This window comes from Melozone crissalis, unplaced genomic scaffold, assembly GCF_028551555.1.
Source record: "Melozone crissalis strain CALT ecotype California unplaced genomic scaffold, PUWL_Pcris_2 ptg000537l_1, whole genome shotgun sequence".
NCBI classification, from domain to species: Eukaryota; Metazoa; Chordata; class Aves; order Passeriformes; family Passerellidae; genus Melozone; species Melozone crissalis.
The window spans coordinates 2,279,687-2,293,368 of record NW_026536235.1 but is presented as its reverse complement, the minus strand read 5'-3'; the positions used below and the strand labels follow the sequence as shown (position 1 = coordinate 2,293,368).

The window sequence follows — 13,682 nt, the reverse complement described above, 5'->3', positions numbered from 1 at the left end:
CTCCCCAGTTTAAATCCCCACAGTCCCAATGTAACCTCCCCTGACTTTGGCATGAGTGGGTTCTGGGGTCCCCCCTCACTCCCCCAAAGGACTTAAATCTGGGGTTAAAAAAAGCAAAAACCCAAGTTTTTATTTAAATAAACCCTAAAGGAGGAGGGAGGACACACAGTGGAGGGGGAAACTGGGAGGACACAGTGGAAAGGGGGGACACAAAATTTGGGGACCCTTAGAAAAATCTACAGTTTAAAAGTGACCCCCCCCCCACCCTCCCCCAGGGCTGCACCCCGCTTCCCCTCCCCCCCCCCTCCCATAGCAAAATAACTGTATTAAACCCTAAATCCCAACAAAACACCCCAAAAATGAAGCTGGGCAGTGTGAGGGGGCTGGGAGCCATCACAGGTGGGGGGCCCTGGAGTCGTCCCTGTCCCCCCCCCCCCACCTCTCCCACCAGTATCCCCCAACCTCCCCCAGCACCCCAACCCTGCCAGAGCCCCCAAACTGCCCCCACTGGGCCCCACAAATTTGGGGGAATGGGCTCAGCAAAGCCAAAGTCCTTCTTGAAGTGTCAGTGGGGGAGGTCCCCAAAGTTTGGGCCCCTCCCAAAACTCCTGCAGGCCCAGGGGGTTCAGGGCACGAAAATGGGGGGGCGCACTCATCTCTCTTGCCCCTTGGAGCAGTCTGTGATGGGGGGACAGGGACCCCCCCAAAATGGGGGGAAGAGGCAGGGCCCACCTCGTGGTCTTTGGGGGCTGCTCCTGCCCCCCCCACCTTGCCCCTGATCCGGGGGTCCTCCTTTCCCTTGGAGCAGGGTTTCCCCAGAAATGGGGTCCCCTTGTCCCCCTTTCCTCACCCTCACCTAGGGCGCAGACCTCCCAGCAAGGGGGGACATAGGCAGCACCCCAAAACTATGTGGAAGTAGGGGAAGCCCCCCAAAATCTGAAGGAGTTCCAGAGGAAATGGGAAGTGCTGCTGAGTGTCCCACAGGATGCGGCGCTCAAGGGGGGGGGGGGGGGGGCCAAATTCCTTTTTTTTCCTATTTTCCAAAAAAAAAAGGGGGTGCACGCCCCCCCAAGCTGAGGCCCCCCCCAACATGTTCAGTTTTCCTCCTTTTCCCAAAGAAGAGAGGGATTGATCCTGCTGTTCCCAGTGGGACCCTCCTACCTGTGCACAGGCATCCCAGGATTTCAGGCAGTTTGGGGGTTCCCAGTCTTTCCTAAGAGGGGGAGGGGTGGATTCAGGGCTATAACGATGGCCGGGGGGGCACTTGAAGATTCCAGGAGGATTTTTGGGATCATAATCCAAGTTTTTAGGCCGGAGGGCAGGAACGATCCGAGTTTTTTCATGCTGGCAGCGCTCGCGTTCTTCCCCATCCTTAGAGGGGTGAGAAATCCAGGTGAGGCAGAGGATGGTGATGTGGGGGGGTGCAGGAAGAAACACCCCCCTCCCGCACCCCCTGAATTTCCCGGCATTCCCAGATTTTCACAGCAGGAGCTGCGAGTCGGGCGGGGTCTTGGTCTGGCAGCCTTGGCACATGCGCTTGTGTCGGAGCAGCCGGTCCGTGCGGGAGAAGCTCTGCGGGGACAAGGCGGGCTCAGGGCAGGCGGTGGCGCTGGGGATGCCCCGCCCGTTCCCACGGGAATTCTCCGGGAATACCTGCATGCAGCGCTCGCACTGGTACGGCTTCTCCCCGCTGTGCACGCGCTTGTGCCGCTCCAGGTGGTACTTCTGGATGAAGCGCATGTCGCACATGTCACACTCGAACGGCTTCTCCCCTGCAATTCCGGCCGGGAATTAGCGAGGGAAGGGCCGGGGGGACTGCTCATTAACGAGAGTTCATTAGCGGTGGAGGGAGGGGGTGGGGGGGGCCCGCTCATTAACGAGGGCTCATTACCGGTGTGGATGAGGATGTGCCGTTTGAGGTGGTAGCTGCTCCGGAAGGCGCCGAAACAGTGGTCGCAGATGAAGTTCTTGAGCTGGAAGGAGCCGTTTTGCTCAATCACCACCATCTGAAATGGGGGGGATTTGGGGGTTCAGAGCCGGGGGGACCCCCAGCAGCCCCCCCCAATCCCCCCCCCCGGCCGTCCTGCGCCTGCCGGAGTTTGGGAGATTGTCTTCCTCCTCCTCCTCCTCGTGCGGCGCGGCGGCAAACCTGGGATCCTCGGCGGGAGGAGCTCGGGGGTCCCTCGGCGCCGGGAACCCGCTTGCGGCGCTGCCGGGGGGGCGAGGGGGTGTCAGCGGCCCCCGAGATGGCCCCCGACCCCCCCCGGACCCCAAAATCGAGGGGGGACCCCCCGCTGGGGGAGGGGACCTGCCTTTTTCATGGATTTCTTGGGGTTGGAGGCCTCAGGAGCATCATCGTCCTTGCGGGCACGGGGCTTGTCGGGGTCCTGGCGGAGGGACTGGGGGGGCAGGAATTGGGGTGGGGGTTGGAAAGGGGGTGTTGGGGGGCAGAAATTGGGAGGGGTTGGGAGCAGGGCAGGAATTGGAGAGAGGGGATTGAGAAAAGGGGATTGAGGATCCAGGAATTGGCAGGGAGGGGTTTGGGAAGGGGTGATTGGGGGGCAGGAATTGGGATGGGGGGAAGGAATCAGGGGGCATTTGGGAAAGGGAGATGGAGGGAGCAGGGTTTGGGAAGGGGGCAGGAATTGGGGAGGATGGATTGGGCAAGCAGGAATTGGGGGACAGGAATAGGGATGGGGGGATTAGGGAGGGTAAATTGGGGCAGGAAATTGAGGAGGGGGGGTTCAGGATGAGGAGGGAATGGGGAGGTTGGGGGATAATGGAATTGAAGGGGAAACAATGGAATTAGAGCAGGAAAATCCGAGGCAGGAAAAGACCAAATAAAAGAGGAAAAATCCAAATGAAGGAGAAAAAGTCCAATAAAAGAAAGCAAAGGGCAAGTGAAGGAAGGAAGGAAAATCAAGTAAGGGCCGGAAATTGGAAATGAAAGGATGAAAAACTCAATTGAAGCAGAAAAAGGTCAAATGATAAGTGGGAAAACGAAACTAAAGCAGGAAAACTAAAGGAGGAAAAAGCCAAATAAAGGCAGGAAAAAGCCAAATTAGAAGTGAAAAAGGTTAAATAAAATATAGAAAAGAATGACTAAAGGGAGAAAACCTCAAATTTGAGGAGAAAAAATTCAGATTCAAGGAAGAAGAGGAAAATTAAAGGTGAAAAATGCCAAATTTGTGGCAGAATAGCCCAAATTAAAGCAGGAAAAAAAAGGTTGGAAATCCCCCAAAAAGCCAGAAAAAAAGAAATTAAACATAGAAAAAGCAAATTAAAAGTGGAAACCCCAGATTAAGTGCAGCAATACCCAAATTAAACGTGGGAAACTCCCAAATTAAAGCAGGAAAGCCCCAAATCAAAGGCGGGAAAAGCCAAACAAAGTGTGGAAATACAGAAATTAAAGACGGAAATCCCCGAATTAAGTGCAAAAATACCCAAATTAAAGGTGGAAAACTCCAAATGAAAGCAGGAAACCCCCAAATCAAAGGTGGGAAAAGCCGAACAAAGTGTGGAAATACAGAAATTAAAGACAGAAACCCCCGAATTAAGTGCAAAAATACCCAATTAAAGCATGAAACCCCCAAATCAAAGGCGGGAAAAGTCAAACAAAGTGTGGAAATACAGAAATTAAAGACGGAAATCCCCGAATTAAGTGCAAAAATACCCAAATTAAAGCAGGAAACCCCCAAATCAAGGTGGGAAAAGCCAGACTGACGGCATAAACCCCCAAATGAAGGGCGAAATCCCCCAGTCCAAGGTGGGATCCCCCATGGAAGGTGCCAGATCCCAGTCCGTACCAGGAGGTCAGGGCTGGAGCCCCGTTCCCGGTTCCCGTCCGGTTTCCCGCCGGATTTGGGCATCATCTTCTTGCTGGCGACGGTGGGGACGAGGCAGACGCCCGAGAGCCCCTCGCAGGCCAGGAGACTCGCCTGGAACAGGGAGGGACCCCCAGCATCAGCCCCCAGCCCCGGAACACCCTGGAGGAGGGGTGGGGCAGCAGCCCCCAGTTCTGGGCCCTGATGGGAGCTTTGGGATAATGTGGGGAAACTCCGGGATGATCACGAGGGAAGTTTGGGATGATCCTGGGGAAACTCTGGGATAATCACGAGGGAAGTTTGGGATGATCCTGGGGAAACTCTGGGATAATCACAAGAGAAATTTGGAAGAATCCTGGAGAAACTTTGGGATGACCACGAGGGAAAATTGGGATGATCGTGAGGGAAGTTCCGGGGAAACTTTGGGATGATGTCAAGGGAAGTCTGAGATAATCTGGGGAAGCTTTGGGGATGATGGCAGGGGAAATTTGGGATGATCCCAGAATAGTTCTGAGAAGATCCCAAACTGGAACAGAAGGGGTTGAACGCTCTTCTTTCAGCCCAATGAGGATTTAAGGTCAAATGGGAAAATTCAAGGGAATTTTGCAGAAACTTTGGGATAATCCTGTGAAAAAGTGGGATAAACTCATGGCAAAACGGGAAGACCCCAAAATTGGGAATGGAGGAGGATGAACCCCCTTTTTTGAGGCCTGTTGGGACCTAAGGGTTAATGGAAATTAGGGGATAATCCCAGGGAAAAATGGGGAGTTATGGGGAAAATTTGGGGTAATTCCTGAATAATTCTGTTAAGAGCCCCAGAGAAGGAGGGTTTGGGGAGGCTGAACTCTAAATTTGAAGCCTGACAGGACCTAAAGGCTACCAGGGAAATCTGGGAAATCCTGGAGAAAACTGGGATAATCACAAGGAAAATTCAGGATAAATGTAAGGAAATTTTGAGAGAATACCAAGGATAAGTGGGATAATCCTGGGGGTAACTGTAGGAAGACCCCAGGGTGTGTTTGGGGTTGGAAAATCTTCTTCCAGCCCAGAGAGGATCTAATGGATAACAGGAAATTTCAAGATAATCCTGGGGAAAATTTGGATTATCCCATGGAAAACTGGGACAATTCCAGCAGAAGCTGGGAGAATTCAGGAATAATACTGGAAAAACCCCAAAAGTGGGGAGGGAAAGGTGGGGGGAGGCAAAACCACCCCCAAACCATCAACTGAATGACTGACCTGCCTTTACTGGGGCCCTAAAGGCTACTGAGGAAATTTGGGAAATCCTGGGAAAAACTGGGATAATCAGGGGAAAAATTTGGGATAATACTGTGAAAGTTTGGGGAGAGTCCACGTGTGGAGGGGCAGCTTGAACCTCCTTTTTTGAGGCCTCAAAGGCCCTCAGGGCTAAGGGGAAAATTCAGGGTATTTCTGGGGAAAATCAGGATAATCTTGAGGAAAACAGGGATAATCCTGTGATATGCCCTGAAGCAGGATGGGGGGATGGGGAGGCACCCCCCACCCTGGCGCAGGGGGAGGGAAGCTCCAGCTCTCTCCCCTCTTCTTTCCCTTTTCCCGTTTTTTGGGGCCGTTGTTCCCCCAAATTCCTGGGCCTGGGGGTGTCAGGATGCAGGGGGTGGGGGCTCATTACCTGAGCCATGCTGTGGGAGCCTTTGGCCTTACTTCTCGCCCAGGTAAAGCTCGTTTGGGGTAAGAAAAGGTGGGATCAGTAAATTTTTATGGATTTTTGGGCGGGCTCCAGTACCCGCCACGGCGCCGCCATTCCTTCTTCTCCTCCTCCTCCTCCTCTTCCTCCTCCTCTTCCTCCTCCCGAGGGGGCCACTGGGGCAGGAAGGGGGGGAGACAGGGCCGGGCTTGCCCCCAAATTCGGGACCCCCCGAGCTGGGCGGGTGCTGGATCTGCAGGGACGGAGCTGAATCCAGAGGGATCCGCCTGGGGGAACAGCAGGAAAAGGGGTCAGAGAGGGGACAGAGGGGGGACAGAGAGGGGACAGAGAAAGGCCTGAAGAGGACCTCGGGGTGGGAGCCAGGGGGAGAACAGGGACGCCCCGCGAGGAATGTGGGGGGGTGTCGCAGGTCAGGGCGGCACTGGGAGGGAAATTCCTGAAACAGGGGGCATCACAAGGGAAGGGGGAAAATGGGGATCCCTGGGGAGCGGGGGGTGGGCGTGGGGACGGTCCCGGGGGATCCTGAGGGTGTCTGTAACCTGCGGGGGGTGACACAGGGGGTGATCATTAAATCTGGGGGAGGGGAAGGGCACGGAGGGGGTGGGACACACCCGGGAGACCCCGGGGACAGCAGGGCAGAGATACCGGGGGGGGGTGGTCACGCCGGGAGGGGCCGCACCGGGGATCGGGGCCGCCTCCCTCGTTAGGGACCTCCCCCCAAACCCTCCCCATCCCCCTCCCACCCCGAGCCCGTTCCCCTCCCCCCATCCCCCGTGGGAACGGCCCCCGGTGCCGGGCGCAGTCCGGGCGGCCCTGAGGGTGCCGGGAGTCTCGCAGGGGGTGTCACGGGGGGGTCCATCCGTACCTGCCGCGGCCCCTCCGCGCTCCGACCGCCCGAGCCCGGCCCCGCCGCCCCCCCGCCGCCGCCACCCGGAACCGGAAGCCCCCGCCCCCGCCGCCGCTTCCAGGGCGCCCAGGGCGCCTGGCGGAAGTGCGGGCGATCGTGCGCATGGGCAGAGCGGCGGCGTGACGGCGAGTACTGCGCCGCCATAGGGGGAGTAACCATGGCAACGGCGCGGCCTGGACCCCTCCGAGAGCCCCCGACCCTGCCCAGGGAACCCACCCGGGGACGGTCGCACTCCCCGTCGATTCCCCCTGACCCACCGCGAGTGGGACCCACTACGGCCCGACCCCACCCCCGACCCCCCGGTCGCGGGACCGACTCCCTCCCACCCGCCAATCCTCCGCCAGCGCCCCGCCCCGCGGCCCTCACTCGCGACAAACCCTTGGGGACACCCTACCACAACCCGGTTTGGGCTGCCCCCCTCACTCCCACCGCTTCCCTTGGGGTGTCCCCCGTGACTCCTTTTGGGGGCTGGTACGCCCCATTCCTCTGCCCCACTTTTTGCCCCTCCACACCCCCCGGGGGCGGTACTGGCTATCCCCGTGGCGTCTGGGAAATGAGCGCGATACTGGAAATGGAGCACTGGGATTTGGGGTACACTGGAAATGAAGGACACTGGGAATGGGTGTGGGGACACAGGACATGGGGGACACCAAACACTGGTGGGGGGAACACACTGCAAGTAATGGGGGGACACTAGGGGTAGGTAGGGGGACAGGGGGGACAATGAGAATAAGTTTGGGGACCCTGGGAATGGGTGGGGGCTACACTGGGAATGGGTTGTGGGGACACTGGGAGTGGGAGGCCATATGGGGTCACCACAGATCTTCCCACAGATCCGGGGACACAGTCCTAACCCTTCCCCCTGTCCCCAGAACCCTCCGGGGCTCCTTCCCGACTCCTGGACTTTGCTCCTTGCCCCCGGCGACGTGACCAGAGGAAAATTCCATCCTGGGGAGGGAAGAGAGAGGAGCTGGGAAAGCCTGATCCAGGAGAGCCTGATCCCAGGAAAAGCTTCTCCTGGCAGCACCTAATTCAAGGATCACCTGGTCCCAGAATCATCTAATCCCAGGAGAACCTGTTCCTGGCAGCACCTGATCTTGGAAAATTGCAGCTGGCAGAGGTGAGAGGAGAGGTGAGTCCAGAGAGCCTGATGCCCGGAGAAACCCATCCTGGGAACACCTAATATTGCGATCATCCTGTTACAGAACTACGTCATTCCAGAAGAACATCATTCTGGAATTGCCGTATCCCTGGAGAATTTCATCCTGAGAGAGCCTTATTCCAGCACCACCTCATTGCAGGGGGAAACTCAGCCTGGGATCATCTTATTGCAGGAGATCCTTATCCCACAATCACCTCGTTCTGGGATCACCTTATCCCAGGAGATCCTTGTCCCAGGATCATTTTATCCCAAGGTTATTTCCTTCCAGGAGAAGCTCATCCTGGGATCCCCCACTCCTGCCACCTGCTGCCAATTCCAGGGTCCCTCCCGCTGCACTTCGGGGTCTCCCTGTGTTCTCCTGCCATGGCTGAGCCCTCTGGGGCTGGGGACAGCATCCCATTGGAATGCCCTGGCCTGGACACGGCCGCTGGGGAGGAATTCCTGCAGGAAGTGTTCCAGATCCTGCTGGAGGAGGGCGTGCGGAAGAGCACAGATGTGACACAGAAGGTTGGGACACTGGGGCACTTGGGAGGGAGGGTCTCCAGTTCCATTGCATCCTATTCCTGTTTCCAGTACCATTCTCAATCCCAATCCCATTCCTGTCCCCACAGGTAGATGAGTGGAAGGAGCCCCCTGGGAGGGGATGGGGTTCCCGATTTGTCCCTATTGCTTGTCCTGTTCCCAGGCATTCCCTGTCCCAGTCCGTATCCCATTCTTATTCCCAGTCATTCCCAATCCTATTCCCAGTCATTCCCAGGCATGTGACTGGAAGCAGACATGGAAGGGGGTGAGGGTCACAATATTGCTCCTTTCCCAGTCCTGTTCCCATTCTGAAACCCAGTTCCAGTCCCATTCCCAATCCTGTTCCTAATACAAGTCCCGCTTCCAGCCCTGTTCCAACAGCTAGTCCCATTCCCAATCCCATTCTCAGTCCCGTTCGCGTTTCCAGTCCTGTTCCCATTCTGAGTCCCCTTCCCAATCTTATACTCGGAACAGGACTGGGAGTGGCACTGGGGTTGGGAATGAGAGTAAGTCCCAGTTGCAGTCTCAGTCTCATTTCCAGTCTTGTTCCCCATCTTGTTTCCATTTCTAGTCCTATTTGCAGTCCCACTTCCAGCCCTATTCTCATTCCCATTCCCCATTCTGTTTGCAGTTCTGGTGCCAGTCCCATTCCCATTCTGGTTCCTGGTTCCAGTCCCATTCCCATTCTCAACATCATTCCCAGCCCATTCGCCCTGCGGTTCCCAGTCCCGTTCCCAGTCTCGTTCCCAGTCATTCCCAGTGCTTTCCCAGGTGTGTGACTGGAAGGAGCCGCAGGAGCTGCGGGACCTGCTGGATCTGGAGCTGCGGAGCGACGGGGAGGGGCGGGAGCGGCTCCTGCAGCGCTGCCGGGATGTGCTGCGCTTCAGCGTCCGCACCGGTGCGCTCCCAGTACACACCAGTGCACACCAGTACAACCCCAGGGCAGGCCCAGTGCCTCCCAGTTTAGCCCTGCACAAACTGCGTTGGGCATGGCAGCTCTCACTTCGGCCCAGCGGTTCCCAGTGTGGCCCCTGGTGCCTCGCAGTCTCAAACATTGTGGCCCCTGCCATGTTCCCCTGCATGTCCCCCCGATCTTCTCTGTCTTGCTTGACTGCCCCCCTGCCCCCATTTCCCCCTGCATCCACTCCCTGACCCTCCCCATGTACCCCTGACTCCCTCCAAGCTCCTTCTGTTCCCTCCCTACCCAACCCCAATCCTTCCTGTCCCCACATGCTCCAGGTCCCTCCTGTGTCTCCCCTGATTCCCCTATATCCGCCCTGCCCACCCATTTTCCCATTTCCTCACACCCCCTCATTCTGCCCTCCATATCCTCCACCTGTCCCGCAGTCTCCTTCACACCCTGCCATGACTCCTCTGAACCTCCCAGGTCCTCCCCTTATCTTCCTGTGTCCCACCCTCCACGTGCCATCCCAAACTCACTCATGTTCCCCCCCATTTCCCCCTATCCCCTCCCATATCTCATTCTGTCTCTCACCCATGTCCTCCCCTGACCAACCTCTGTCCCCAACGTGTTCCCCCAGGTCACCCCCGGTTCTTCAACCAGCTTTTCTCGGGGCTGGACCACCACGCCCTCGCTGGCCGGTTCCTCACTGAAACCCTCAACACGAGCCCGTGAGCCCCCGACACTCCCAAAGGGGAGCTGGCGCGTGGGGAGACCCCTCAAAAAGCTGCCATGACCCTCCCCTCCCCCAGATCCACCTGCAAGGAGCCCCTAGTGCTGATGGAGGGGGAGGTGCTGGCGGGAGGATTTTGAGCTGCTCAGGTTTGGAGGGAGGGTTTTGGGGGTGTTGAGGAGCCCAAATGAGATAGGACCTGCCAAAACCCTGTGCTGACTGCCCTGATCTAGCCCCCAGTCTTGGTGCTGATGGAGGGGAGCTTCCGCGGGGAGGGTTTTGGGGTGCTGAGGCTCTGGGGGAGTTGTTTGGGGTTCTGAGGTTTCAGGGGGAGGGGAACCCCCCCGACTGCTGCTGGGCCCTTCCAGGTACACATACGAAGTGGCCCCAGTGCTGGTGCTGATGGAGGAGCAGGTCCTGGCCAAGCTCCGGGAGCTCGTGGGGTGGAGCAGCGGCGATGGCATCTTCGCTCCCGGTATCCCGGACCCTTCCCGAGGGGTATCCCTGTTCCCCCTCTGCCCCTGGCAGCCTGTCCATGGTGCTCTGGGGGTGAAACGGAGGTCCCTGTCCTGGGCAGGGGGCTCTATGTCCAACATGTTGGCCATGAACGTGGCGCGATTCCGGCGTTTCCCGGAGAGCCGCAGCAGAGGGAACTGGGACCTGCCTCGCCTGGGCCTGTTTGCATCCCAGGAGGTGGGACTGGGGGCTTGAGGTCACCCCAAAACCTAATCCTCAGAGTCATCCCAATTCTAATCCATGTGGTCATTCCAAACCTTATTCCTGGGGTCACCCCAAAACCTGATTCCTGGAGTCATCCCAAATGTGGCCCCCTGAGGTCACACGAAACCTGATCCAAATGTCATCCCTGGGACCCCCATGAAACGTGATCCAGGGGCTCCCCTGGGGTCATCCCAAAACCCGACCCTGGTGTCGCCCCAAAGCTGATCCTTGGAGGTTGCCCTAAACCTGATCCATGGGGTCACTCCAAAACCTGGTGTCACTGAGGTGACCCCAAAACCTGGTCCGTGGGGTCACCCCAACTCTGGTCCCTGAGATTACCCAAAATCTGGGGTTACCCCAAGTCTGGTCCCTGAGGTGAACCCAGCTCTGATTCCTGGGGTCCCCCCAATCCCGGTCCTGTTTTCCTGCCCAGAGCCATTACTCCATCCTAAAAGGAGCTGCTCTCCTGGGAATTGGCACGGACAATGTTCACCTGGTGCGGACAGATGAGAGGTGAGTGCTGGGAGGTCCCGAGGGACCCCAGGTCAGTGGATTCCTGCATGTATCCATCCCTATCCCTTCCCTTCAGGGGGAAGATGATCCCGGAAGAACTGGAGAAGGAGATCCAGAGGGTGAAAGCTGAGGTCAGGAGAGGCTGCACACCTCAAAGGCCCTCAAACTCCCCAATGTCTCCGCAGTATCCCCAACGGCCTTCCCAGTGTTCTCAAAGCTCCCTCAAAGTCCGTGTGTCCCTCTCTAAGTCCCCAAAGCCTCTCCAATGTTCCCAAAGCCCTTCCCATGTCCACAAACCACCCTCCATGTCCCCCAATGTCCCCCCAAAAACCCTGAATGTCTTCCAATGTCCCGCCACTGTCTCTTCAATTCTTCAATGCACCCAATGTCCTCTGTCCTCCCCAGACCTCCTGCCCTCCCATAAAGTCAGTTGCCTGGCTGCCCCAAAGCCCCCTGTAGCCCATTTCTTGCACCCCCAATGTCCCCCAGTATCCTCCAGCCGCCCACAGCTTTCCTCCTGAGCCCCCTCAAAGTCCCCCCAAATGCCCACCCAGGGCTCAGAGCCCCTTCTTTTTCTGTGCCACCATCCTGGCCTCCTTTGACTCCCTGTGCTCCCCTGCCCTCTACCCCCTTCCATGCCCCCAGCACCCTCCAATACCCCCAGACCCCTCCCTAATCCCCCCCAGGGCTCGGAGCCCCTCTTTGTGTGTGCCACGAGTGGCACCACTGTCCTGGGCGCCTTCGACCCGCTGGACGCCATCGCCGACGTCTGTGCCCGCCACGGGCTGTGGCTGCATGTGGATGTGAGTTCGGGGTGCTTGGCTGGGGGGGCTTGGGGGTCCCCCTGTGCGTTCTGATCCCCCTTTTCCTGCAGGCAGCATGGGGGGGCAGCGCCCTCCTGTCCCCCCGACTGCGTCATCTCCTTGCCGGCATCCACAGGTGTGTCCCTCCCCCTACCCCCGCAAAAGACTCCCACCTGCCCTCTGAGCTTTTGGGGATACCCTTTTTCCCCAGAGGGCCCCGCCAAACTCTGCTGTTCCCCCCCACCAGAGCTGACTCAGTGACCTGGAACCCCCACAAGCTGTTGATGGTGGGGTTGCAGTGCTCAGCATTCCTGCTCCGTGACAGCTCCGTAGGTGCCCCCCATCCTGAATTTGTGCCCCTAGGATGCCTCCTGGGTCCCCCTCATTAATTTTGGTGCCCCCTGCCCATCCCAGGGCCTCCTGCAGCGCTGCCATGGCGTGGGGGCCTCATACCTGTTCCAGCGGGACAAGTTCTACGACGTGTCCCTGGACACAGGGGACAAGAGCCCTCAGTGCGGCCGCCGCGCCGACGGCCTCAAGCTCTGGATCCTCTGGAAAGCCGTGGGGACCCAGGGGCTGGCACAGCGTGTGGAGCGGGCGTTCGGTGCCTCTCGGTGAGCCCCAGGATCAGGGGGAACCCTCCATCCTCCCAAACTTGGCTTCACCCCTTTGCTGTCCCCAGGTATCTGTTGGAGCAGGTGAAGAAGAGGGAGGGATTCCAGCTGGTGATGGAGGTAAGGGTGATGGTGGAATGGAGGATGGGGGATATGGACACCTAAGAGTCCTGGAGGTTGGAATGCCACAGGTTTAAATCATCCTGGAGCTTTAACTGCCTGGGGGTTAATCCCAAAGGTTTGAATCCCCAAAGTTGAAATTCCAGAGTTTTCAATCCCAGAGGCTTGAATTGTCCCAGAAGTTTAAGTCTTGGAGGTTTAAATCCCTGAGGACAAATCCCAGGGTTTTAAATCCCAGAATCTGAAATCCTGGAGTTTGGGATTCCACAGATTTAAATCACCCCAGGGATTGAAATCCCAGAGGTTGAAATCCTGGAGTTTAATCATCCTGGAAGTTTCCATTTTGGAGGTTTAAATCCTGGAGGATTAAATCCTGCACGTTCCAAACCCAGACAATTAAATACACATGGCTGAATTCCTGGAAGTGCGAATCCCTATCAGATTCTGGGAATTGGGTGAATGGTCATGATCTCCTTCCTCTTCCTGCAGCCAGAATTTATCAACCTCTGCTTCTGGTTCATCCCACCCAGCCTGCGGGGCCAGGAGAACTCCCCGCAATTCTGGGACAAACTGGGAAAGGTGAGCCCAGAATTCCAAATTCCCCCCACCACCAACAGCCTTGCAAATCCCCAGAAATCACCCAAAAAGAAAAACAAAATCCTCCTGAAATGGTGTTTCTCCCTAGGTGGCCCCAGCCATCAAGGAAAAGATGATCCGGAGGGGCTCCATGATGGTGGGATACCAACCCCAAGGATCCCACGTCAACTTCTTCCGGCAGATTATCACCAATCCTGCTGTCACCCGCCAGGACCTGGACTTCTTCCTGGATGAGATACAGGAATTGGGATGGGATCTGTGAGCAGTCCCAAAAACCTCAGTGAAAGACCCCAAAACCTTCCCCCCATCCTGGAGGTAGAGGAGCAGATCCTTGATTTCCTCCCCTCATCCCAAATTGGAAATGACCCCAAAACTCCACACTCATGGAATAAAATTCCATTTAATGGTCTTGATCTGATAATAATTTGATATAACCCCACCCTCAAAATAGGGTTTGGGGTGTAGGGGGTCCCATAATTCCCCTGGAAGCTCCAGAGGAGGTTGTGGATTCTGGGATCAGCATGTAGTGGCCTTGTGACTCTCCTGACATTCCCATGGCTTCTTGAAGTTCCAGAGGCT

At 57.2% G+C, this 13,682-nt stretch overlaps 2 protein-coding genes across 7 annotated transcripts; one reads left to right on the top strand and one right to left on the bottom strand.

The window, feature by feature from the left end:
• Positions 1 to 1,012: 1,012 nt before the first annotated feature.
• On the bottom strand, positions 1,013 to 6,452 carry ZNF740 (zinc finger protein 740). Of its 3 annotated transcripts, none has more exons than XM_054295165.1 (8): positions 6,377 to 6,446; positions 5,590 to 5,777; positions 3,807 to 3,938; positions 2,313 to 2,399; positions 2,150 to 2,209; positions 1,892 to 2,006; positions 1,654 to 1,772; positions 1,013 to 1,572 (listed from the first exon to the last, which is right to left on the bottom strand). In XM_054295165.1, the coding sequence occupies exons 2-8, from the start codon at positions 5,605 to 5,607 to the stop codon at positions 1,480 to 1,482; spliced, it is 624 nt and encodes a 207-aa protein (XP_054151140.1). In that variant the 5' UTR covers positions 5,608 to 5,777; positions 6,377 to 6,446; the 3' UTR covers positions 1,013 to 1,479. The 3 variants fall into 3 exon arrangements, with proteins under 3 accessions (XP_054151140.1, XP_054151143.1, XP_054151141.1); XM_054295166.1 differs by having other exon boundaries at positions 1,014 to 1,572; positions 5,476 to 5,777; positions 6,377 to 6,452; XM_054295168.1 differs by lacking the exon at positions 2,150 to 2,209.
• Positions 6,453 to 7,850: 1,398 nt separating this feature from the next.
• On the top strand, positions 7,851 to 13,421 carry CSAD (cysteine sulfinic acid decarboxylase). 4 transcript variants are annotated; one of them, XM_054295156.1, is made up of 15 exons: positions 7,851 to 8,087; positions 8,577 to 8,608; positions 8,874 to 9,000; positions 9,644 to 9,734; positions 10,105 to 10,211; positions 10,314 to 10,429; positions 10,890 to 10,969; positions 11,046 to 11,100; positions 11,656 to 11,772; positions 11,844 to 11,908; positions 12,020 to 12,101; positions 12,187 to 12,386; positions 12,455 to 12,506; positions 12,996 to 13,085; positions 13,192 to 13,421. In XM_054295156.1, the coding sequence occupies exons 1-15, from the start codon at positions 7,985 to 7,987 to the stop codon at positions 13,363 to 13,365; spliced, it is 1,491 nt and encodes a 496-aa protein (XP_054151131.1). In that variant the 5' UTR covers positions 7,851 to 7,984; the 3' UTR covers positions 13,366 to 13,421. The 4 variants fall into 4 exon arrangements, with proteins under 4 accessions (XP_054151131.1, XP_054151130.1, XP_054151133.1 ...); XM_054295157.1 differs by having other exon boundaries at positions 8,065 to 8,087; positions 8,192 to 8,608; XM_054295155.1 differs by lacking the exon at positions 8,577 to 8,608.
• Positions 13,422 to 13,682: the final 261 nt, after the last annotated feature.

What these genes read in the sequence shown, in the direction of transcription:
- ZNF740 (XM_054295165.1), bottom strand. An exon ending in GCTCCAGCCCTGACCTCCTG is followed by an intron (nt 2,400 to 3,806) that starts GTACGGACTGGG and finishes CTGCCCCCCCAG; the next exon opens with TCCCTCCGCCAGGACCCCGA. An exon ending in CCAAGAAATCCATGAAAAAG is followed by an intron (nt 2,210 to 2,312) that starts GCAGGTCCCCTC and finishes CCCCCCCGGCAG; the next exon opens with CGCCGCAAGCGGGTTCCCGG.
- CSAD (XM_054295155.1), top strand. Translation starts at nt 7,944, where the DNA reads ATGGCTGAGCCCTCTGGGGCTGGGGACAGCATCCCATTGGAATGCCCT. An exon ending in CGGGCGTTCGGTGCCTCTCG is followed by an intron (nt 12,387 to 12,454) that starts GTGAGCCCCAGG and finishes TGCTGTCCCCAG; the next exon opens with GTATCTGTTGGAGCAGGTGA. An exon ending in TCTGGGACAAACTGGGAAAG is followed by an intron (nt 13,086 to 13,191) that starts GTGAGCCCAGAA and finishes GTTTCTCCCTAG; the next exon opens with GTGGCCCCAGCCATCAAGGA.